Source organism: Symsagittifera roscoffensis, chromosome 5, assembly GCF_963678635.1.
Source record: "Symsagittifera roscoffensis chromosome 5, txSymRosc1.1, whole genome shotgun sequence".
Classification (NCBI taxonomy): Eukaryota; Metazoa; Xenacoelomorpha; order Acoela; family Convolutidae; genus Symsagittifera; species Symsagittifera roscoffensis.
The window spans coordinates 42467037-42490862 of NC_087066.1; the positions used below are offsets into that span (position 1 = coordinate 42467037).

At 38.2% G+C, this 23826-nt stretch overlaps 1 protein-coding gene across 2 annotated transcripts in view; it reads left to right on the plus strand.

Annotated features, from left to right (window-relative positions):
* Positions 1–16137, plus strand: part of LOC134845618 (glutamate receptor ionotropic, delta-2-like) — a 72511-nt gene extending 56374 nt beyond the window's left edge. For both annotated transcript variants that reach the window (XM_063862605.1, XM_063862604.1), the window contains 8 exons: positions 2296–2400; positions 2724–2886; positions 9492–9583; positions 9843–9998; positions 10559–10744; positions 13347–13491; positions 14148–14378; positions 15835–16137. In XM_063862605.1, coding sequence (XP_063718675.1) covers positions 2296–2400; positions 2724–2886; positions 9492–9583; positions 9843–9998; positions 10559–10744; positions 13347–13491; positions 14148–14378; positions 15835–16031 — 1275 coding nt within the window. In that variant the 3' untranslated portion in view covers positions 16032–16137. The remainder of the gene's footprint in view (positions 1–2295; positions 2401–2723; positions 2887–9491; positions 9584–9842; positions 9999–10558; positions 10745–13346; positions 13492–14147; positions 14379–15834) is intronic.
* The last annotated feature ends 7689 nt before the right edge of the window (positions 16138–23826 follow it).

Here is a 23826-nt window from a genome sequence, read left to right on the forward strand (position 1 = left end):
ATCAATAGGTACTTGAGACATGTTTATAACCACTTGAAAATAGTTTGAATGACATGAAATCATAAAACTTATTTTTCAACGACTGTGTAAAGCCAAAATCTACAATATCAAAGCTCAAAAGTTTCATTCAGATTGAAAAAAGAATCAATAAAATAGGCATAAAAAGCGATTTTTTCTCTTTCTTAAAAAGACAAAAAGCTTTAGCGTACAATAATAAGGTGCTGCGGAGAACCTTTTTTGCTATTCTGATACAAGACTGGAGCACCAACCCTGGTAAATCGCTTTCTCGATGAGGCTATGGTCCCTAAAACAAAAAATTGCAAAAAAAAAATTTCGTAAATTTCGATTTTTTTTTGAAAATTTTTTTTCGATACTCATAAGAAATAAACGTCAGTCGGTTAATTGATTGCGTGCTGTAAACACATCATCCATCTACTTGCGTTTGCTGACGTCTTTTTGTTGAGTTTTTTTTTCGTTTTTGCTGGGGGAGATAGCTCAATTGGTCATTCCGGGGGGGGGGGGGGGGGGGGAGATTGCTCAATTGATCCCAAATTTGTGCTAATTCTTTTCGATTCAGTGCAAAAATTTATTCATCGAATAGAAACTATATTGATTGGTTGAAAGTTTCATTTGGTCCCTCCATCATGAGAATAGCCCCCATTCAAGGATATTAACCCGGGAACTGGACTATAATTTGTACGCGTATCGATTAGCATGTGAACCTAAAAGCATTCGTTATTTTCTTTAACCGGGTGTGTTTTCAGACGAAAAACAAACTAGCCTAAATTTTCAATTAACTAAAAAAAACTACTTGATTTTTTGGGGAGTTTAAGGGCCTGTCGCCTAGTTAAAAATTTGGCCAAGTGCACGCTGTTCAAAATAGCAAATTTGAGTAAACAAATTGTGAATTAGCGAATATTCTAACTACATTGTTTGACATGGACATGCTTTTCGTCTAAACTTAACACTTTTACTTTCGCCTAATATATACAGCCCCATTCGCTGTATCAGGGGCTGTATATATTAGGCGAAAACTATATTGGGCGACAATAAAAGTGTTAAGTTTAGGCAAAATTTTTGATAACAAAAGTGTATATTTTATCAAAAATCCCCCTTAATCTCCAGACGACATTGACAAGAAGCGGTTAAAAACTACAAAGCCGCTAGTCGGTTCAAGCTCGTCGGTGGGCGCGCTACGCGATAACCGGCTCCAATTTTCGTTGTCCTACCCTCTGTTGGCAAGCTCGCACCACGCTGGCGCGACTGCAGCGGTCACTATTTTACCGTTGATATGATGTTTGAATAATATTACGTGTATTTTGTATGTAGCAATGGAATGACATAAGTAATCACTACAGTCCTCATTTAATGTCTTGCTTGAAAGCAAATGAATACACTGCTTCAAATTTGATCGGTGGTGTCCCTCATGATGAAGGAATCGAATGTTGGACAATTACTCTGTTATTTTCAGCAATCTCAAATGAGCAATCAAAAATGGGGGTTGTTCTCATGTGCGAAGGATCGAATGGGCGAAAAAACTTGTGAAACAAGGACCGAAAACAAAATTAGCCGAAAGTCAGTTTTTAAAAAAAAACAATTGTCAATCATTTAAAATGAATTAAATGAAGCAATATTTTGCTTCTTTCATTACGAAACCCTTGAAATGTAAAATTTGTCCCAATTTTGCGGCTGTCAATGACAATTTGAAAATTTTGCATATTTCAGCATAGTTTTTATATTCGGCTACCATCAATACTCCAGTCCATGGAAATGTTTACTTTCTTTCCAAATTTTAGATTACTGAAATTTGATTGGCTGATTTGTATTTTCGCGCATTCGGTCCTTCGCGCATGAGGGATTCCACCATCAAAAATCTCAAATAATTCTGAACTTCGAAAAAAAACGAATAAATCCAGGCCAGCAACATCAAATTTGATCGATTAGAAAAAACACAGATTACAGATACATGGCATTTCAAGTTTTACCAGATCACAGACACCTTAGAAAAACTTCACTGATCCAATTTTCAAAAAAAAATTGAAAAAACAAAACACCAAACTAATTTTTCTCGGCACGGACTGCGCATGCTTTATTTCAATTTCTGCTAATTTGGACTTCGGTTCAGTGTAAAAACCATTCAGCGAACAGGAACTTCTACTGATTCCGATTTAAAGAAAACTTTCCATTCTCATTCGGTCGCTCCATAATGAGAATAGCCCCCAATTTGCTCCACATGCTCCACTGCCAATGATTGTGGTCAGAAAGTGGTATGGCTATTATAAGGGCCCTTTTCAGGTGAGTCAAGATGGGAAGGTGCATTACGAGGGATGTTGCATTGACATCCTCAGAGCCATTCAGAAGGACCTCAAAGAGGAGACATTCCGATATGAGATATATGAGGTACACATCAGTCTTCAGACTCAATGATTTTGAAACAAGAAAGTTTGAAAATAACGACTCGGATAAGTTTCGGATTGTAAACGTAAACAGTGAGCATTTCAAGGTTGAAATTATCCAATCTAGGAAGCTAAGTTAAGAGCAATATCACATACATATAATTTAAACCTAAAGCAAACCCCAACTTTGAAGCTTAAGCCGATGACAGCTTGCTGATTGACTGACTGCTCAACAATTTTCCATCTATTTCCACTATCAAAAGGTCATTTTGACAGATGAATGACCTTAGTCTAATCAGACCTTCCAAAACTTGCCTTGAGTTGTAGGTGGCCGATAACCAGTACGGCACCCTGGACAACCAGGGGAGTGGCGGTGGGGGAGGGGGAAGATGGACTGGGCTGGTGGGTGATGTATTATACAAGAGGGCAGACATGGCAGTAGCAGGCATGATCAGGAACTACGACAGGGAACTGGTCGTCGACTTCACGGGTATGTATTTTAGTATAGGGAAGGCCATATGTCCACAAGGTAACCTGGGTTGATCTCCATAGACTAAAATGCTTGTCATGTGTCATACAATTCCATGCATTGAATCTATGGAAAAATGCTTATCATACAATTTACATCAATGAAAATTTTATGACTATCATTTCTTAAAGAATTATTTGGCATAATTAAATTAATACATTAAATTATGAAGAACTTAAAACGTTACACTATCTGAGTAACATACGAGCTGTTCAGCGCTTTGCAAACAATCGCTGCTGTGCCCTGGTTAAAAACAACATGCAAAATTTTCGGCTATTTTTCCTGGCTGAAAAAAGTTGCATCGCTCTTAGATTGAGAGAATCAATCATGATGAACCTCAAAGCACTGACCGTTCGATTTAGGAGTGGAAACTTTTGCCACTTCACAATCACTCTGCTAGAACTGTTATATAGACCTGAACTCTGTCTTTGTTTCACTTTACTTATTCAATCTATAACTTCAATATTCAGATGCTTTTCATGCTCCTGATAAAAAAGATATAATACGAATGATTGACAACCTTTTGTTACAAAGTTATGTTAAGACGGTGGATTAGGATGAAACAGGCTAACTTAAACTAAGACTAGTTTAAAACGTGATAGGTTAAGATCTATACCATCAAGTAGTAGACTTTTATCTAAGACTGGATTAAAAGACGAAGAGGTAAGCTTACGCTAAGGTAATAGACAGAGAAAAAGATTGATTTAAGAATTGGTTAAGTTAACAGAATTGGTTGTGTTCGAAAAGGTTAATGACCAACGTCAGCTATTACAAAAGCCGTTGCGCTTTTGGCAGGTATTAAAAAATAAGCGTAAGTATAGTTAATTGTAAACTTAGAGGTTAAAAGGTCACCAGCAATGACACCCCGTTTTACTTTCCCCGCGAAAATTTACTTGAGTTATTCCATATACTTTTCACCAACAAGTAGTATGTTCAAGCACAGGGATGAATTAACGGGGCAACGAAACGGGAAAAATCACAGGTTGTCACCCGATGGGAAGAATACTAATCCTAGCCCTTAATTCGATGTATAACAAATGGCTAGATGAACTCAAAAGTAAAGTTAGCAACAACTAGAATTTAGCAACAAAAGTAAAGTTAGCAACAAATAGTATGATAGTGGCTAATCAGGATGAAGCACTACCTTAGCAAATGAGATAGCTTCAGGAAAATAATCTAGAGTTACAGATATATGAAAAAACGAGAGATTAACATAAGAGAATTTAAGTTTTTTATTTATTTTTTCTTGTTAAAAGAAATGAAAGATCCAGATTGTGTGAAGTCTAAGCGGCATCACGACTTGAATTTTGGTTAACCGTCCATCTCCTAACCTCGTCAAGCGTCATAGGTCGGCTCAATAGTTCCATCGCGGAGATAATAGAATTGGTATTAAGCCAATCGGGATTAAACACAATTGGTGTCAATATAGCGTCTGCCGGTTCGGAGGGTAGGCCCGATGGGTAAAATTCAGATTTATGTACATCCGATCTAAATTGTACTTTCTTGGGGGAGCCGATTGGGGAAAGCGATATTGATGGCTTTACGTTGCCTGTTTGTTCAGATCCACTTTCAGAGAGATTGACTATGATCGGGTGTCGTGACGAAGAAGTTGACGGAGAGGTTAAATCTACAATGTCCATCTGGTGGCTTTCAAGTTCCATGGTGATTGCTTCTGTCGAAGCAGTATATGGTGGGGTCGAGACTCGGGTCGACTTATGTTCTCCTGGCCTGTCGTCCGCGGTTTCTACCAAGCTAGTGAATATTCTCTCTACGAGTAACATTGGAGGTTGTCTGGTCCGAATTGGTCTGGTGTTGTGACGAGAATATGTGTCTGACAGTTTTCTAGGCGATAATTTCATTGGCGAAAAGGCCTTCCGGTCAGCCGCACCCGTTAATTTGGTGAGGTTCTTAATAGTGGTTACGTCCTTTGTCTGTTCTCCTTTATTCATCTTTGTGACCAGCTCCGTGTTCTGAAAAGTTAGTTGACTTTTTACTTCTGGATTTTGTCTTGTATTGGTTGTTTCTGCATTGCTTATGTCGCCTTCCTCATAGCTGTCTAAATGGATAAGTGGTGGGTTTGTGTTTTGGTCTTGATTGTTCTCTGCTGAGTCTAAGTCAATCAGTGAATGGTAAACTTCTCTCTCCTTTTCTAAGTCGGTTTCATCTTTTCTAGGCATTTTTTGTTTGATTTCCATTTGTTCTTGTGTTAGATTATCTTGTCGTTTTTCAGGGTTCATAAAAGTTTGTGGTTTTAGATCTTTCAATAGAATTAAATCGCTGGACTGGTCGTCAGATAGTATTTTGGCAGGTGGGTTCATCGTTTTTCGTTCTGGTGTGTTGTTTCGCAGGCAGGTGGGTTGTCCCGGCAGGCTTGCCTCAGGCATGCTTTCAAGACCACTGGGGTACCTTAAGCGTTTTTTTTCTCCTCCTCCTCCTCTCTCAGAAGTGTTTCTCTTGAACTGTTCATTGCGGCGTTCCGTCTTGCAATGTCTAAGACTTCGAATTTCGCTTGTAAATTTCTTTTCTTCTGTTTCGACTTTGAACTCTTAAATCCAACATTTCTCGGTGGTTTTGAGGTCTTCTTGAGTCTTTTGGTGACATAAAATTTCACTAATTGGTTTTTCTTTCGAGGGCTAATCTTCTTCGGAGCAGATTGTCTTTTCATAGCTAAATCAGTCTCACGTATTATTTTACCATTTTTGAGCGTAATTGTATGATCTGATTCACTTACTATTTCCTCCTTAAGTTCTTTTTAGAATGGTTCTTTCTTCTTTCTATCTTGTACTTTTCTTTAAATAAAAATCTTACCCGACGGGTTACTCAGAACGGAACTTTCTAAGCCTAGAGCTTCTCTTTTCTCAGCGCGAGAAAGGACCTTGACCGGGAAACCAGAGCTAGTGGGTACATATCTAACTGCGTTAGATATATCGTCCGATGAAAATGAGTCTTCGTCCAGGTATCCGTGTTCAAAGTCATCAGGGGTATTCCAGTCATGTCTTCTGTCCCGGCACATTAGTTTTTGTCCTTCATCTATGCATGACAATGTTTTATTCCAATCTAGTTCCTTGACGACGCCAGTTTGACTAATTTATACCAAATCGTATTTGGTGACCTACCAAAGTATGCCTCAAAAGGAGAGCAATTTAGTGATTGTTGCGTTACCGTTCTTAAGCATTTTATGATCTTTAGTAATGCGATTTCTAACGAGGGTTTCGGATTTTCTTGTGCCATGACCAAAAGTTGTTGTTTAATTGTTCTAATTAGTTGCTCGACCAGACCTTTAGCTCTATGGTCACCCACTGCGCTGAATATTACGTTGATATTTTGTTCTTAACAAAATTCTCGGATTTCCTTAGAGATAAAGCCGGACCCTTGGTCCGTTCTAATCGTTCTAGGTATTCCGTGTAAAGCTATGTATTTTCTGAGAAAGTTTATAATTCATTTAGTCGATGTGCTGGATGTTATTTTTACAGATGGGAATTTTGAAAATCGATCAACGCATACCAGTATATATATTTTTGTTTCCCACGTTAACGGTAGCGGACCGGCAAAGTCCAATTCCATTTCTTGATTTGGTACCACGACCGTTGGGAGTTTTCTTAGTTTATCATATTTTGCCAGAGGCTTCAAGTTTTTACCTGCTTTCACACACTCGATGCAATTTTCTCCGTGGACTTGTATTTCTCGATAGATTTTAGGCTACCAGATGAAGAGAGTTGCCATACTTTTCATCGCGAACTGGCGTGGGTAAGCTTCGTGTAATCTATGTAGCACTGTCGACCTCATACATGCTGGTAGGACTAGTCTATCGTCGATTTAAAGGCATCCTCTATTGACGTGCAGGTTGTTGATGTACGGTTTATAATAGATTCCCAGTTGTGTGATGTCCTGTTTTCTGTCTTCTTCAATTGCTTTTAAAAATTTGTGAAAATTTGTTCTTCATTTGCGGCCAAGAATATCTAGGCATCAGATGTTCAAAACCTAGGAGCGTACTGATTTTATATACCGGGGCGATGACAAATTTTTCGTCGTCGAGCGATACTGGTACGGGTTCACCCGATGGGTTTCTAGAAAGGTAGTAAACAAATCCCATTACCTTACCCGGGAGATGTTCAACGGTAAATTCCAATGGAGGGAGTTTTTCCGCCCAACGGGTGAGGTGAGATTGAGCCATTTTTGTGCATTTATCATCTTTTAACGCTCCAATTAAGGCTTTGTGGTCGGTTAAAAAGAGAACTGTTTCCCCAATAAATAGTTCTTAAAATGATGTGGTGCCCAAACTAAGCCCAACAATTCAAGTTCATTCGTGCTGTATTTTAGTTCGGCTATATTAAGAAATCTACTCGCAAACGCTGCCGTCTTCCAAGTTCTCCCATGGTCTTGCTCGACGGATGCGCCTAGTCCTAATTGTGATTCATCGCACAGAACTCTTGTATTTAAATTTACATCGAAGTGGTGGTTTGTCACTGTATTAAATAATTCTTTCATGATTTTTTCGAACGCCTCGACTCCGCGGACCAGTTAGATTGTTTATTCTTCTGCATAAGCTCTCTAAACGGTGCTGATAGTGATGCTAAATTTGGGATGAATTGATTAAATTGGTTAATTGATCCCATTTGCGATCTTACGTCTTCAATGCAACATGGTTCTTTCGAACTTCTGATTGCGTCTGATTTGTGTATTAATGGAGTCGTTCCTTTCGCGTCAATTTTGAATCCTAGCCATTCTATATTGTGCGTCAAAACGTACACTTTTCCCATTTTATGGCTAATCTTTCGTCATCCAACGTTTTTGAAACGTTTATAACTAATTTACGATGTTCTTCTACGCTGCCCACGGTAGCAATTAAGATATCGTCTAGATAACAATGTGTCTTAAGTAGCTTTTCTGTCATACGGTCCATGATACGTTGAAATTCATTAGGCATATCGCATAGTCCGTAAAGTCCAGTTTTAAAACGACATGAGCCTTTGACATCTCCCCCACGATAATAAAATTGCACTGGTTACTTGCTTTTCCGGATAATGGTATCTGACTGTATGCATATTTTAAGTCAATAGATGAGAACCAAATTTTGTTTTCGTCATGTCCGCTAATTTTTACCGCAACATTGTGGATTAATTCAAATAGATTGAGCATTTGATATCTGTTACGAAATATCTGTTTGTTCAGTAGTTTTGAATTTAACGCCAGTTTGATTGATCCACCCCTTTTAGCTGTGATAACGATAGGGGAGATAAAACAATATTCCGAACATCTGGACAATTTTTCAATGTGACCATCTCTAAGTAAATGATCGATACATAATTTCAACTTAGAAAGTAGATGAATCAGTATACATTTCCCTTTTACCTGTATCGGCTTTATGGATTCGTTAAAATAGGTGTTAACGGTAAAATTTTTTGATCTACCGGTTCTATTTTTGAGGTCGGGAAATCGGCCTGATATATACAATTTGAACTCAGATTGAAGTGGTGTGTCTAAGTCCTGGTCAAATTGTCTGCCTGATTCGAACACGTTTTCTGGGGTCAACAACTCGATGCATACTTTCTTTTGAATCTCAACTTTTCGCATATTTGTGATAAAAATATCTCTAACTAGTTCCGCCTCGAGTTCGCCCAGTTTGCCAATTCCGAAAATGTTTCGTGGAACTTTTCTAGTAACTCATGATTTTTCTGTCTTCGGCCGAAAAATTTATATCTTTCTTGGGTTAAGTTTGTAGATACCGTGAATGTAGTTTTAAGTAGCTCCCAAAGTTCTTCGAAATCAATGTCCAGTATTTTTTTCCCAGGGTTTTTGTGTGAAAAACATTTGTGCCCTTCTCTTCCAAGTGCCAGGTATAGTTGGGATCTCAACTTCTTGTCGATATCGCCGATTTGAAGTCCGTTAAATTTCGCGTTGTCTTCTGCTTTTCTCCTTCTCACCTTTGCATTGTAGGCTTGAAGCGCTAATCGGTGACGTACATCTTTTTCGGCCCGATGGGGTTGGTCATCGGAAGGTTCCGCTGTTTCTGCGATCGGATATGTTAGTTCGAACCTTATCGGAGGGTTGATTACGTCTTCGATACCCACAGATTTTTTACCAATAATAGTTAATTTCAACTTTTCTGACCGTTTTCCCAATCATGTTGATTTTCACTTGATGCGTTGTTCCAGAAAAACTCTAGGCCTCGTAGGATCGACGCAATCGACTGCGCCATGGTAAAAAGTTATGTTAGGACGGTGGGTTAGGATGAAACAGGCTAACTTAAACTAAGACTAGTTTAAGACGTGATAGGTTAAGATCGCTTCTATCGAGTAGTAGACTTTTGTCCAAGACTAAATTAAAATACAAAGAGGTAAGTTTACGCTAAGGTAATAGACAGAGTAAAAGATTGAATTAAGAATTGGTTAAGTTAACAGAATTGGTTGCGTTCAAAAAGATTAATGACCAACGTCAGCTATTCCAAAAGCCGTTGCGCTGTTGGCAGGTATTAAATAATAAACGCAAGCATAGTTAAATGTAAACTCAAAGGTTAAAAGGTCACCAGCAATGATATCCCTTTTGACACCTTTTGTTTTTCTTAGCTTCATATATGGACTACGGAGTGTCAATTCTGATCCCTCGGCCGAAAAAGACGACCAGCATCTTTGGATTCCTCGAACCACTCACAGTGCAGGTCTGTTATTTCAGATATACAAAGAGCTATTTGTTTTTACACCTTCTCTCCCCCCCCCCCCCCCATCAATCTTACTGCTCATTTTTTTCCATTTAACCCTAATTGATTTAAGATCAGTTGTCAGGACTAAAGTGTTGATAATTGACAATCTATTTTGATACTAATAGTTTCGGTACAACTCGCAACAAATGGATAGATGATTATTAAACGGGGGAACAAGGAAGCAATAAATGTGAACAAGAATTTGCCTTCTTTGTAGGTGTGGATCTGTATATCTGTGGCCACTTTCGGGGTGGGTCTGATGCTGTTCGTTCTCTCTCGTCTCTCCCCCTTCTCACGATTCAACATACTCGGCACAGACGAGTTCAGCTTCAACAACTCCATGTGGTTCGCCCTAGCATCACTCATGCAACAGGCAAGCACCATCTCTCAACCAGTTGCTAATGATTTAATAGCTATATTGCTGATTTAAGTTGCCTTACATCATTTTTGTTTTGCAGAAATCTTTTGAGACTGTTTTTTTTTAATTTGCTGAAAAATAGCCAAATAATACTACCAGCACTTGTTTTTCGAGAGTTTATTGCAAGTTATACAAAATAGAATGTTCCGAGCAGCTCACTTTGGTACTTCCGAGCAGTAGCTAGTGATGTCATAAAGTCTTAAGAACATCTCCCAAAAACAAGCATCTTTCTTTCGTCAATTTTAATGTAATATTTATTTATATTTCAAAAGCAAGTATAAGTTCTTTTTTGCTTTGTATTCTCTCGTTATATTTCAGCATATCTTTTATGCAGTTTTGGAGGTGACAGTTTTCGATCGCTAAATTACCATAAAGTATATATATATAATGAGAATATAAATGAGAATTTAGTTTGCTTTACTGTCTGAATTTAAAATTGACTGAATTGTCCTCGGCTGAATTGTCTGAAATTGAATACGATACGAGATGTTTGTAGTTTTGTAGTATATTTTTAGGGTGGGGATGCCACACCGCTCTCCATCTCTGGTCGTATTCTGGGAACATTCTGGTGGTTCTTCACACTCATCATCATCGCCACCTACACAGCCAATCTGGCCGCGTTCCTGACAGTGACCAGAATGGAGACCCCAATTGAGAGTCTGGAGGACTTGGCAGAGCAGACCAAAGTACCCTATGGGACTGTGAGTACATGGTTTCATCCGTAAGGCATTAACTCGTAACAGGCGAAAATTCGTAACAGGCGACATCTCGTAACAAACGACAATTCGTAACTGGGGACAATTCTTAACAGGCGACAATTTGTAACAGGCGACAATTCGTAACAGGCGACAATTCGTAACAGGCGACAATTCGTATCAGGCGACAATTCGTAACAGGCGACAATTCGTATCAGGCGACAATTCGTATCAGGCGACAATTCGTAACAGGCGACAATTCGTAACAGGCGACAATTCGTGTCAGGCGAGAATTCGTATCAGGCGACAATTCGTATCAGGCGACAATTCGTATCAGGCGACAGTTCGTAACAGGCGAAAATTCGTAACAGGCGACAATTCGTAACAGGCGACAATTCGTAACTGGCGACAATTCGTAACAGGCGACAATTCGTAACAGGCGACAATTCGTAACAGGCGACAATTCGTAACAGGCGACAATTCGTATCAGGCGACAATTCGTATCAGGCGACAATTCGTATCAGGCGGCAATTCGTATCAGGCGGCAATTCGTAACAGGCGACAATTCGTATCAGGCGACAATTCGTAACAGGCGACAATTCGTATCAGGCGACAATTCGTATCAGGCGACAATTCGTATCAGGCGGCAATTCGTATCAGGCGGCAATTCGTAACAGGCGACAATTCGTATCAGGCGACAATTCGTAACAGGCGACAATTCGTAACAGGCGACAATTCGTAACAGGCGACAATTCGTATCAGGCGACAATTCGTAACAGGCGACAATTCGTAACAGGCGACAATTCGTATCAGGCGACAATTCGTATCAGGCGACAATTCGTATCAGGCGGCAATTCGTATCAGGCGGCAATTCGTAACAGGCGACAATTCGTAACAGGCGACAATTCGTAACAGGCGACAATTCGTAACAGGCGACAATTCGTATCAGGCGACAATTCGTATCAGGCGACAGTTCGTAACAGGCGAAAATTCGTAACAAACGACAATTCGTAACTGGGGACAATTCTTAACAGGCGACAATTTGTAACAGGCGACAATTCGTAACAGGCGACAATTCGTAACAGGCGACAATTCGTATCAGGCGACAATTCGTAACAGGCGACAATTCGTATCAGGCGACAGTTCGTAACAGGCGAAAATTCGTAACAGGCGACAATTCGTAACAGGCGACAATTCGTAACTGGCGACAATTCGTAACAGGCGACAATTCGTAACAGGCGACAATTCGTAACAGGCGACAATTCGTAACAGGCGACAATTCGTATCAGGCGACAATTCGTATCAGGCGACAATTCGTATCAGGCGAGAATTCGTATCAGGCGACAATTCGTATCAGGCGACAATTCGTATCAGGCGACAGTTCGTAACAGGCGAAAATTCGTAACAGGCGACAATTCGTAACAGGCGACAATTCGTAACTGGCGACAATTCGTAACAGGCGACAATTCGTAACAGGCGACAATTCGTAACAGGCGACAATTCGTAACAGGCGACAATTCGTATCAGGCGACAATTCGTATCAGGCGACAATTCGTATCAGGCGGCAATTCGTATCAGGCGGCAATTCGTAACAGGCGACAATTCGTATCAGGCGACAATTCGTAACAGGCGACAATTCGTATCAGGCGACAATTCGTATCAGGCGACAATTCGTATCAGGCGGCAATTCGTATCAGGCGGCAATTCGTAACAGGCGACAATTCGTATCAGGCGACAATTCGTAACAGGCGACAATTCGTAACAGGCGACAATTCGTAACAGGCGACAATTCGTATCAGGCGACAATTCGTAACAGGCGACAATTCGTAACAGGCGACAATTCGTAACAGGCGACAATTCGTAACAGGCGACAATTCGTAACAGGCGACAATTCGTAACAGGCGACAATTCGTCTGAAGCTACAGTTCGTAATAAGCGATCATTCGGAAAAGTAGATTAAGCGGAGAATACTGATTCATGCGCAATATTCCTCTCGTGCCGGATGTGAGCGCAGCGGAGGAGAAAGTGTATTCTACTTGCCAATGTCTTGTAAAGAGTTGTCACCTGTTAGGAATTGCCCCTGTTCCGAATTGTCGACTCTTACGAATTGTCGCCTCTTACGAATGGTCGCCCTACCTGTTTCATCAAGTTGTGACTTAGCGCGTCTCAATGACTTCTGTGCGACAGCGAAGTGTTGGTCGCGCCATCCATTCAGCACGACCGTTTTGGGTCGCGACTTAAGTCGCGGACCTCGACCTGGGCTACCAAGCGTCGGTGGTTACTCTGTTCGAAGTTACCTATATAGCAATAAAAACCATAAGCTCCAATTTCCAATTATTTTTGTTTCTTATTTATTGGTATTAGCCATGGCAAAAAGAACACTTTGAGCAGAACATACAAAATTCTCACTAAAAGTTTAAAAAACGAACTCAGCTTGGGGATGATAAAATGCTAGAACAAATCACAGACCTCAACTTGTATTTGTTAAATTTAATTACCCGTTGTTTTCCCCAGTTCCCGCTGATCTAATTATCCTATTAAAATCATTTTGCATCCCAACTTGGAGATTCGTGGAAATGACGGATTCATTGTCTCTTTGTGACCTCAGGTGAGTCCCAGCAGTCTGGCCGAGTTCTTCCGCAGCCAGGCGAGTGTGGACTCCCTGTATGAGAAGATCTGGAACTACATGGACTCTGCTGAACCCTCCCCCATGGTCAAGGACGAGGTCGAGGGGTTCAACAGAGTACTCGAAGGTGACGGGAATGACCCCTTTTCCCAGATTATTCACTAGTTATCATCCTCATACCCTATAAGTGCCTTTATTTTAATTAGTTCTATTTAAGTCACTACCACCGCGCTTTGTATGGAAACCTATTTTATGGTGTAGCACTAGTAATTTTACAGGGTTCTTACGAATATCCAACATGCTTGGAAAAACCTAAAAATTCCTTTTGCCAATTTGAACAACAATCGGAAATTGTGAGACCAAGTTCTAAGAAAAAGAATTTGCCAGTGGGAGTAATAAAAATAAAGCGGGAGAGAAAAAAGAGCCATTTTATGTTAAACTCAGGTAATACGAATTGCCAAAATTCACAAGTTTCTGCTTGTCTAATATTTCTTGGAAAATTTTAACATAGAAAACAAACAAGAAAAATCATATTAAGCTTCTGTCAAAAAATGATAAAATTGATACTTTAAACTTAAATGCGACTGATGACGTTTAAAAGGTTCATAATGTCCGCAGCAACAAAAACCTTGCATATCAAAGACGTCAAACCACTTATCTCAAACGGTTTTTGAAAATAGTATCAAACTTTTATATTCGTTTTTCAAATAAATTATTAATTGTATTAAAAGTAGTAATAAATAATTTAATCTATGGTCTTTTGAGTTGGATTTTTCCTGGCAGGAAATTACGCGTTCTTGTGGGACGACCCGGTGTTGCAGTACCAGCGCAAACTGCACTGTCAACACCTAACAACAGTCGGGAAGCCGTTCAATAGGAAGAACTACGCGTTCGCCGTACCTAAGGGCACTGCATTTCTGGAGACGATCACGATGAGCATTTTGAGACTACAGGAGTCGGGGGAGCTGGACAAGATCAAACAGAAGTGGTTCGAAGGAGAGACCACCTGCTCAGGTGAAAACAATACTTCCCCCTTTCCCCCAACTCTTCAAAACAGGAATAGTTTTCAGTTCTCAAAACCAAACTCACCTTATTTTTTCCAGTTTTATCTTAACTTTGACTGCAAAACCTGGTTACTCGCTATACTAATAGTTTTGGTTTCTGCGATTTGCTGAAAATATATCGAAAGATATTTAAGGATAGTTCTTTTGTATTATTTCCCACATTCTGGACTAACAATCGGACGGTCTTAAAATGAATGATGAACGCCTTACCTCGATGACCGCCTTACTCGGCACCTCATTTTTTATCTCTATTTATTTTCTCTAGGATCTAGGATTTTCTCGAGGGGGGCGGATTTTCAGAAAAAAATTGAAAATTATGTCGACCTTAAATTTTTTTAGTTCGACCAAATTTATTATTAGTCCGATTTTCTGAGCCCTCCCAAATCACTAAAAAAAACCCATTTTGACCAAATTTTTTTGCATCGCAGGCAAATTTTAAAAAAAAAAACAGGCCAAGAAAGGCCTTTTTTGGCACTTTTTGGAAAATATTGACCAAAAAATCGCGATTTTTCGGCGCGCGCTCGCCCCTCAAAATTAGTATATATTGGCGCCTAAAGCGTCTTTAGAAAAATTTTAGGGTCAGTCAGCCAAAAAGCGATATCTCACAATAGTACAAAGGGGGGACCCCTTAATCCGCTACTGCTGTCATTTATTTCGAGCATTTAAATTTTGAAATTGTTTCCGGTTTCTTTACGGAGATTTTAAAACCTTTTGTTCAATAGGGAATATGAGCCTTTCAGTTCATAATGGCGAGTCACTAAAACTGTTGTCCTCTTCCTTAAGACCATGTGGAAAACCAGGTGGTATATAAACAAGTAGAAGTATCAACCAGCCGAAAACAGGTTAGTGTTATATAATAGTGATAATAGCTATAATCAGGGGCGGATTGTTCTTCAGGAATTTGACCCCCTGCCGACCCAAAGGGTCCCCCTTCGTACTTTTTTGAGATATCGCTTTTGGTGACGGACTCTAAAAAATTTTTAAAGACGCCTTTGGCGCCAATATATATATATATTAATTTTTAGAGGGGAGCGCGCGCCAAAAAAAGGCATTTTTTGGTCAAATTTTTTCAAAAATTGCCTGAAATCTTCTTTTTTTTGGCCTGTTTTTTTTAATTTTGCCTGTGGCGCAGAAAATTTGGTCAAAATGGGGTTTTTATAGTGATTTAGAAGCGCTCAGAAAATCAATTTTGTCGACCTACAAAAAAGGTCGACAAAATTTTCGAAATTTATTTGAAAATCCGCCCCCCCCTCGAGAAAATCCTAGATCCACCCCCTGGTTATAATTATGTTACAGCTACGAAAGTTATGCAAATCTCATTAATATGATGTAACTTTTCGGCTGGCTTATACTTCGACTGTTTGATTTACCTCCGGAAAAGCTGGATGTGACTAATTCCATTTCAGACGATGACTCAATTGGCAGTGGTAAAGAGGCGGAGGGCATTGCGATCAAAAACGTGGCAGGCGTCTTTTATATTCTGGGCATGGGTGCCGGTCTGTCTTTCTTCACGGCTGTGGTGGAACTGCTCTGGCACAAGTACCTCACAGCAGCTGCTGCCACAGCCAATTCAGCTACCAACACAGAGGCCAGAAAAGGATAGAAAGAGAGAGAGAGAGAGAGAGAGAGAGAGCGAGAGAGAAACTGGATTAAAAACAGACGCAGGGGCGGATTTGGGATTTTTCTAATTTTCTTGGACACCCAAATAAATTTTTAAAAGACGCTCTTTTAAAAATTATAAAGATTCAAATTTAACAAATTAGTTCTACAATGCAGGCAAGTTTGTGAAAAAAAAGCAGGCAAATAATGAGGTTTTTGAAAGTTTTGATGAAAAAAAAAGCAATTTTCGGCGCGCGCTTCTTCATGTTGGTTGTGTTTTGGCGCAACAGCACCTTAAGATAAACTTTAGGGCTGTTCGATAGTGCTCGATGTTATAAAATAAAACCAATGGGTGACCAGGGAGTCGAAACCCCCTCCCTCCTTCTATATCCGCCTCTGCGCAAACATCTGAAATCAGCTATTCAAATAAGAATCGAAATTTTAGAATGATGTATTTTTTTCACCGAATTGACAAAAAATTGATATCTACCAGTTTTTCAAGCTATTCTCCTAACACTGAGATTAATATCAACCCTCTAACGAAAAACCACAAAACAATTGAATAGGGTTACCACTCAGAACAATCTTTGCAATAAGTCAATCTAAGAAACAAAGTGCTCATTAAATTATAAACATTTAAGTCTAAAATGCTTATTTTATTGCAATTTCGGATAAACTCTAGCAATTTTGGGGAAAATAATCATTTTTTCCACATGAGCCAAACAAGAAACACGGTGGAGAATGAGCTGTTACAAAAGAAAACAGAGGTCGAGTTAACCTAATTCAAATTAGGAATTAAGGTTCGGATATGGACAAGTTATCTTGTAATGTTGAATACGACAGAGCAATTGCGGATCTACAAATGTACACGAATCTGTCTTCTGAAGACAAGTTCGGTTGCATAAAACCCAATGAGTCGGATCAAGATGAATTAGGCGCTACAACAGATAAGTGAATTTAAGGGCAAGAGATTAGAAATGAAATTGGTGCCTTGGATTTTATATTAGTTGTGGATAATGGATACGAAAGTTCCGACAATATTATTCCCACGTGAATGGTTTTATTGTTGTGGAAACATGCAACAAACCTTTTCGCGACCCGGATCAAAATACTCCAACAGCGAAAACGTCTAACCACGGAGTCAAACAAGTTTTAGATACATTGACTACAGACCTTAAATCCGCGGCGTGGCTTGTGAAGAATTCGTAAAAACAAGTGATCGACAACGGACTAAAGACGATTCTGAGACGCGACAATTTTAGAAGACTAGAGCTTCAGATGACACAAGATTTTAAACTCACGGGATTAGCGATTTTGGTAAGATGTTGGAAATAGACTTAGAAGAGCGTGGTCTAGAATTGAAGTTAGACCCGAAAAAAGTGGTTGTTCACCTGGTTCGGATTGGTAACTAACTTCTCGATCCAATAGAAATTGTACTGAATATTGACAGCCATGCATAATAAAGTAGTCGAATCCCTATCAATTTGCAAGATGAAGTTAACAATGTCTTCAAATCAAAAGTCACATAACAAAACTGGATAAAGTCCCGGACAATAAATTCGTTTCAATTATTTATATTCAACTCGCTCTAGATTCGACACTCTTGAACTTGTCAATGAACTAGAGTTAAAACCAAAGGCCAAACACAGACAGAAGGATGAGCTGTAACGCGCAAGAGACTTTGATTTCAGACAAGGAAGAGCTATGGTTCTCCAAACTGGACCTGAAGTACGCTTACTCAAAGCTACGTTTCAGTTAACAGATTTCACAATAATTTCACAAAAATTTCAACAATAATTTCAAAATGACAGGCACAGAAAAATTCCAGGCTAGATACTTCAGTGTTACGGACATGCAGGCCGTACTCTAACAGGAATTAAATACAAAATTGTCAGGTGTTCTGTATTGAAATCAGAAACACAATTCTTAAACTTTTACCATATGTTCTGAATTGAAATCAGAAACAAAATTCTTAAACTTTTACCATATGATAGCTTGAAGTTATGTGTTTGCTCGGTTGATAAATTATCACCACAAGGAAACATTCCAGCATATGTTGTCTCTTTCTGATTGGTTTAACCAACAGATGGAATGTTGAAAATATGAAAATCTACGGTAGACAAGCCAAGCAAAAATATACCAAAACATACTCACAACCATCCTAATCATAACTTTCTCAAATCTCTATCTCGATAACTATCACTATAACCATCAATCTATACCCCATTTCCTTTGATATACAGTTGATGTGTGTCCTCTATACTTGAAATAATAAACTTATTTACGAGTGAAAGAAACTTTGTCTGTTGAATAAGAATAGAAAAGTCTTAGCAACATTCAGAAAGACCCCTTGTTCTAACTAGCTGCGATTTGGTCGATCGCAATAAGTTAAGTCAAGTTAGTTTGGAATAATTGGTGCGACCAGTGAAGCACACAAGTTTCAAAAATTCACTCAATTAAAATGTTCAAAATCTCAAAAAACTGAGCTTATCAAAATTTCAAAAAGTTGAAATCATCAAATTTCAAAAATTTGGAATTATCAAAATTTCAAAATTTGAAATTATCAAAATTTCAAAAAATTGAAAATTTCAAAAGTTGAAATTATCAAACTTCAAAAAGTTGAAAATATCAAAAATTCAAAAGTTGAAATTATCAAAATTTCAAATTTTCTAATTTTACTAAAGTTGAAATTATCAAATTTCAAAATTATCAAAACTTCAAAACTTTTAAGATCAAATTGGATATCTTAACTTGAAAAAAGTAAGATGGCCGATCACCCAATCGCCCATCCTAACTGGTCTTTTGTATCATTCTCGGGAAATGATTCAGACCTAAACGCAAAAGCCTTTTGGAATTCAGTTGAGAATAAAAATGTATTCTCACTAGGGCAACCACCCACAGACGCTGGCGCTCAGCCTAACTGTGATCACAGACAAAAAAGTTTGCTCGGATCTTTATGAACAGAAACAGCTCTTGAATGGTGTACTGATGAAATAACTAATGCTACCACTTGGGCTGAACTAAAAAAGCTTTTCCTAAAAAGATTCACTGATGGTAGAGATCGATTTAAGCATCGAATTGATGCTGAAAATGCCACTCGACAAGAGGGCGAATTAATAAAAAACTACTTCCATAGGATTAAAACCTCAGTCGACAAAGGTTGGCCTGAAAGCATTGATACTACTTTTCATGCTGATGCCGTTGCACAGACTTTGGAAAAAAATATACAAACGAGACAAAGAACTCAAAAGTATATAGATTTCTCAGTTAAACTTCTAAAACCTTACTAAGAAAGCTCATGAATATATGATAGAGAATCCTAACGCAGGATGGGAAACGTTTAAAAATCATATAATTACAAAAGATTTAACTTTCATCGTCGCCACTGACCCTGCAAACAAAACATCGACAGATAAAATGACATCACTGGAGACGCAAATAAAAGTGTTAACCAAATTGATTAAAAATCAAGAGGTTAGTGCCATAAATGAACAACATTCCTTTCGCCACCGAGATCCGGATGTAAAAGGCATACCAAATAAAACACGTTTTTGTGATTATTGTAGGATGAACGATCATTCTATCTCTAGATGCTCTAAGAAACAATTCCAGGACGAAGTAAATAAATTTCGCAAAGAACTAACAATAAAAAATGATAGAAAAGTGTCATTTGAGACCGACTATAAAGGTAACCCAAATCAAAGAAATTACAATCAAAACGATCAGTCAAGAAACAACAACTTTGCAAATCAAAGCGGTCAATCGGGAAATTTTGGAAATACTCCAAATTTCCAGAATCATAGTAAATATGGTATTCGTTACCGTAATAACTATAAAAAAAACGGTTATCCAAGAAATAATCAACAGCCATCGTACAATATTCCAATCCCAGGCGAAATGAGTCATGACAAAAAATACCCAAAACAAAAAACTTTCAGAGATAATGAACAAGCTGCAAAACAGCATTATGACCAAGACAATAGTCAATCCAGCAGTGATCCTAGAGGTCGACAAAATGACCAAAAGGGATATAACCGAACAAATAGTCGTGATTCTGATAGATCAAGAACACCAGGGTTCAGAATGAATCAAAATCAAATTGAAAATACCCATTGAGTAGAAGAAGAAACTAACTACTGTGATGCACTGACAGATATGTTTCCTTTAAACTAATAAAGTCATCGAAGCCGAGTCACCGAAGTCAAGTCACCGAAGATAGCAATACAAAAGCAAGGATCTATCTCAATCTGTATCATTTCGCCACCGGAGACACAAATAAAAATAGTGGACTGGAAATTGAGTTTATGGTCAACCCAGGATCAACCTGTAGCATCATAAATGAACCAATTTATCGAGAATTAAACAAAATTGGACAAAAAATGACTCTTTTTAAATCCCAAAGTAAAGCCAAAACTTACAACGGATCTGATATCTCTATGCTTGGCCATACATCAATCGATTCATGCTTTGATATCGACGGAAAGTATCCTACAAACCACAAAGTAGGGATAACAGACGAATGCACTGTTAATCTATTAGGAATCGACTTTGTCATTTGTTTCTTAAAGCCCTTTATTTTGTATCCCTGCAGTGGAACTAAAATCCGAAGATAGTGTCATCTCATATGGCTTAATAAACAATGATAAAGAATATCCGAATGTTTCTAAAATAGAAACAATCCGACTTAAAGTTCCCCTATATATCTCACACCGCTCCTCACATGTATAAACATACAGCCGAAACATATTTTGAAAAAGGAACTACGTTTCTTACGCACAAAGACACGTGTAAAACTGGATTAATTTTCATTAATACCATTTGTGTTCAAACTGAATACAAACTCCCGATTTTAGTTGAAAATCAACAAGACCATCCACTAACCAAGAATAAAGGCGTACTCGGATATGCAGTAACAGATATACAAGGAGAAGAAAAAGTATATGCAATCCAAGATTGCGATGAATTTACAGCAACTTTTCCAAACGAAAGTTCAGAATTTGACAGTTGTTTCATGTTAAACACACTCGTAAACACCACACTAGAATGTACAAGCCGAGTCTATGATTCTTGTATAAAATTCATCGATTTCCAACAACAACCTATAGTTGAATCAAACATGCCAATTGCCCAATGCATTTCTGCTGATAGAGCCATGACCCAAGACTTTGCCGAAATGGTCTGTCGACGATATACAAAAATGAGAGATTTTTGTAGCTATAACAACAGCAACGTGAACGAAATCATCGTTTATCGAGATTCCAGTTCCGGACAGATAATTTATAATCTGATCACCAAGGAAAGAAATTTTCAAAAACCTACCTATCAAAGCATTCACTATGCACTAAATGAAATGAAACATCATGCAATTGCTAATAATATTCGTTGTATTGCAATGCCAAAAATTGCTTCTGATCTAGACAAAATGGATTGGAAAAAAGTTTCTAAAATCATCGTCGATGTGTTTAGATTCTCTGGAATCACAATTTATGTTTTTGTACCTGGTTGGGAAATCAATAGCATGCCTGCACTAGAAGTATTTGATACAGAAAGTGTATCCGAAATATTTGAACAAATCGGTTCTGATATAGTTCAGGCCTGTAACAGCGAAGGCAAACTAGCAACCGATTTCTCGGCTGATGCAAAGAATCTTTGCAGACCACTCGTTCGAGACCAGTTCCCAAAAAATAGGAACGAAGAACAAAACGATCAACTGATCAACTTTATTGTGAGCGAAACATTTAAATCAGAGGAACTTTATGCATCCAATCAGCAGAAAATTGATAGCACTATTCAATTCCTTTCCGAATTTGATTTTACACAAAGTGATCTATCGGACGACGTGTTTGTCGATCTACTCCAAATCATCATACAAGACATTGATGTATATTCTCATCATAAATACGATATTAGAAAAACGAAACACAAGTTCCATATACCTCTTATCAAAATGCTACGTTCAAAAGAAACGACCAAGCAAAATACCCATCCATTTACGAGACAATCTTGACAAGTTAAGGGACGAACTAATACAAGCTGGTATAATACGAGAGTTAAATGAAAATGATGATTTGAACTCCTGGTCCGTAAATCCTGTTGTAAAAATTCCTAAAAAGGACTACGTAAAACTACTATTAGATGCTCGCTACCTAAATTCAATAAGCGATACTAGTAGTTGTAGCTGGCCACTTGAACCATTACAGGTGTTGATGACTCGGATAAATGGCTCGTATTTTACAAGCAGTGATTTATCCTGCGCTCATCACCAAGTGCCTCTCACCGAAGAAGCTCAAAAACGTACTAGTTTTATTGTCGGAGGACGACAATATACTTATCAAGACGGTTTTTATGGTTTAAAACCACTTCCAAACTTCTTTAGTAAACTAATGAGATACGCTTTAAGTCCGCTTATAAAAACAAAAAAGGTAATAACTTATATTGACGATACTCTTCTACAGAGTAAAAATAAAAACGAAATGTTTGATACTATTAGAAAATACCACTTTTTGCTTCGTAAAGCGAACCTTAAAGCAGCTCCCGAAAAAAAAAACATTTTTTTTGCTTACGAAAAATGAAGTTTTTTGGTCACGTGGTATCGAAAGAAGGTCTTTCTCCTATAGCTTCTCGCATAGATGATATAAAAAACTTAAAATCACTCGAATTTAAAACCGAAGTACGAGGTGTTCTCGGAGTAATGGGAGTTTATAGTACTTAAATAATTAACTTTCATGTAGATGCAAAAAATCTATTCGAGCTTGCAAACACCGAAAACAAATTTCAATGGCTACCATGTCATGAAGCCGTTTTTTAGAAATTGAAAAATAGATTTTGCCATGATATTGCCAATGCAACCCCAAACACTGATTATCCATTTCTTATTCACGACGACTCTTCGAATGGGGGAACTGGATGTATTTTAATCCAAGCCTTTCCAGATGGAAAGAGAATTGTATCCGCAAACTCCAGAGTTTTCGATAAAGCCAAACAAAAAATGTCACCACAGCATCGTGAACTGTGTGGTATTATATCTGCTCTTCGAACATATGAATTCTATGTTATAGGTTCACCATTCCACATATATCTATATTGTGACCATAGACCAATTTTGTTCTTGTGGTCCAGAAAAGGACAACTTTCATACCGATTTTTTTTGAAAATCAAGTTGTGCTGACCAAGCTTCATAATCTACAAATTATCTAGCCACCAGGCACAAACTTAGCTTTTTCTGACCTTTTAAGCAGAAATGTTTTAATCGCTGATATTAAAAAATATCAAATTGAACATAAAACAATTCCAAATGAAAAAAAGTTTCTTCTAGACACCGGAGAACAAATTAATTATTCAGTGCTTCACAAAGAAGACAAAAATACAACACACAACGATTGCTATCCAATCATTGCTCAATTACATGGTGGACAAAGGAAACTTATAGACATAAGTTAAAAAGGTGATTTCAGCATTGAAGAAGCACCAGATTACTATGAAGAATCTTGCAATGCAATCCAGAACACAACAGATTTTTTTAAATTTGGCAAACAAATCAACCAAACAAAAAAATTGTCAACCCAAAATATTTGCGAGGAAACACCTGAAGAAATTTCCGCTCTGGATGAGGAACTTGATAACCAAGAGTGGATAGAACTTTGCGAGGGCAATGTCGTACACAATTTAATTGACGAGTTTGAACAAGATTTTGAAAATAGAACCAAAACATCAAAGCTAATTGAACCAATTAGCTTGCACTCAGAAAAAGAAAAAAATGTTTCACTAGATTTAATCATTAAATTGACGGATTTTGCAAA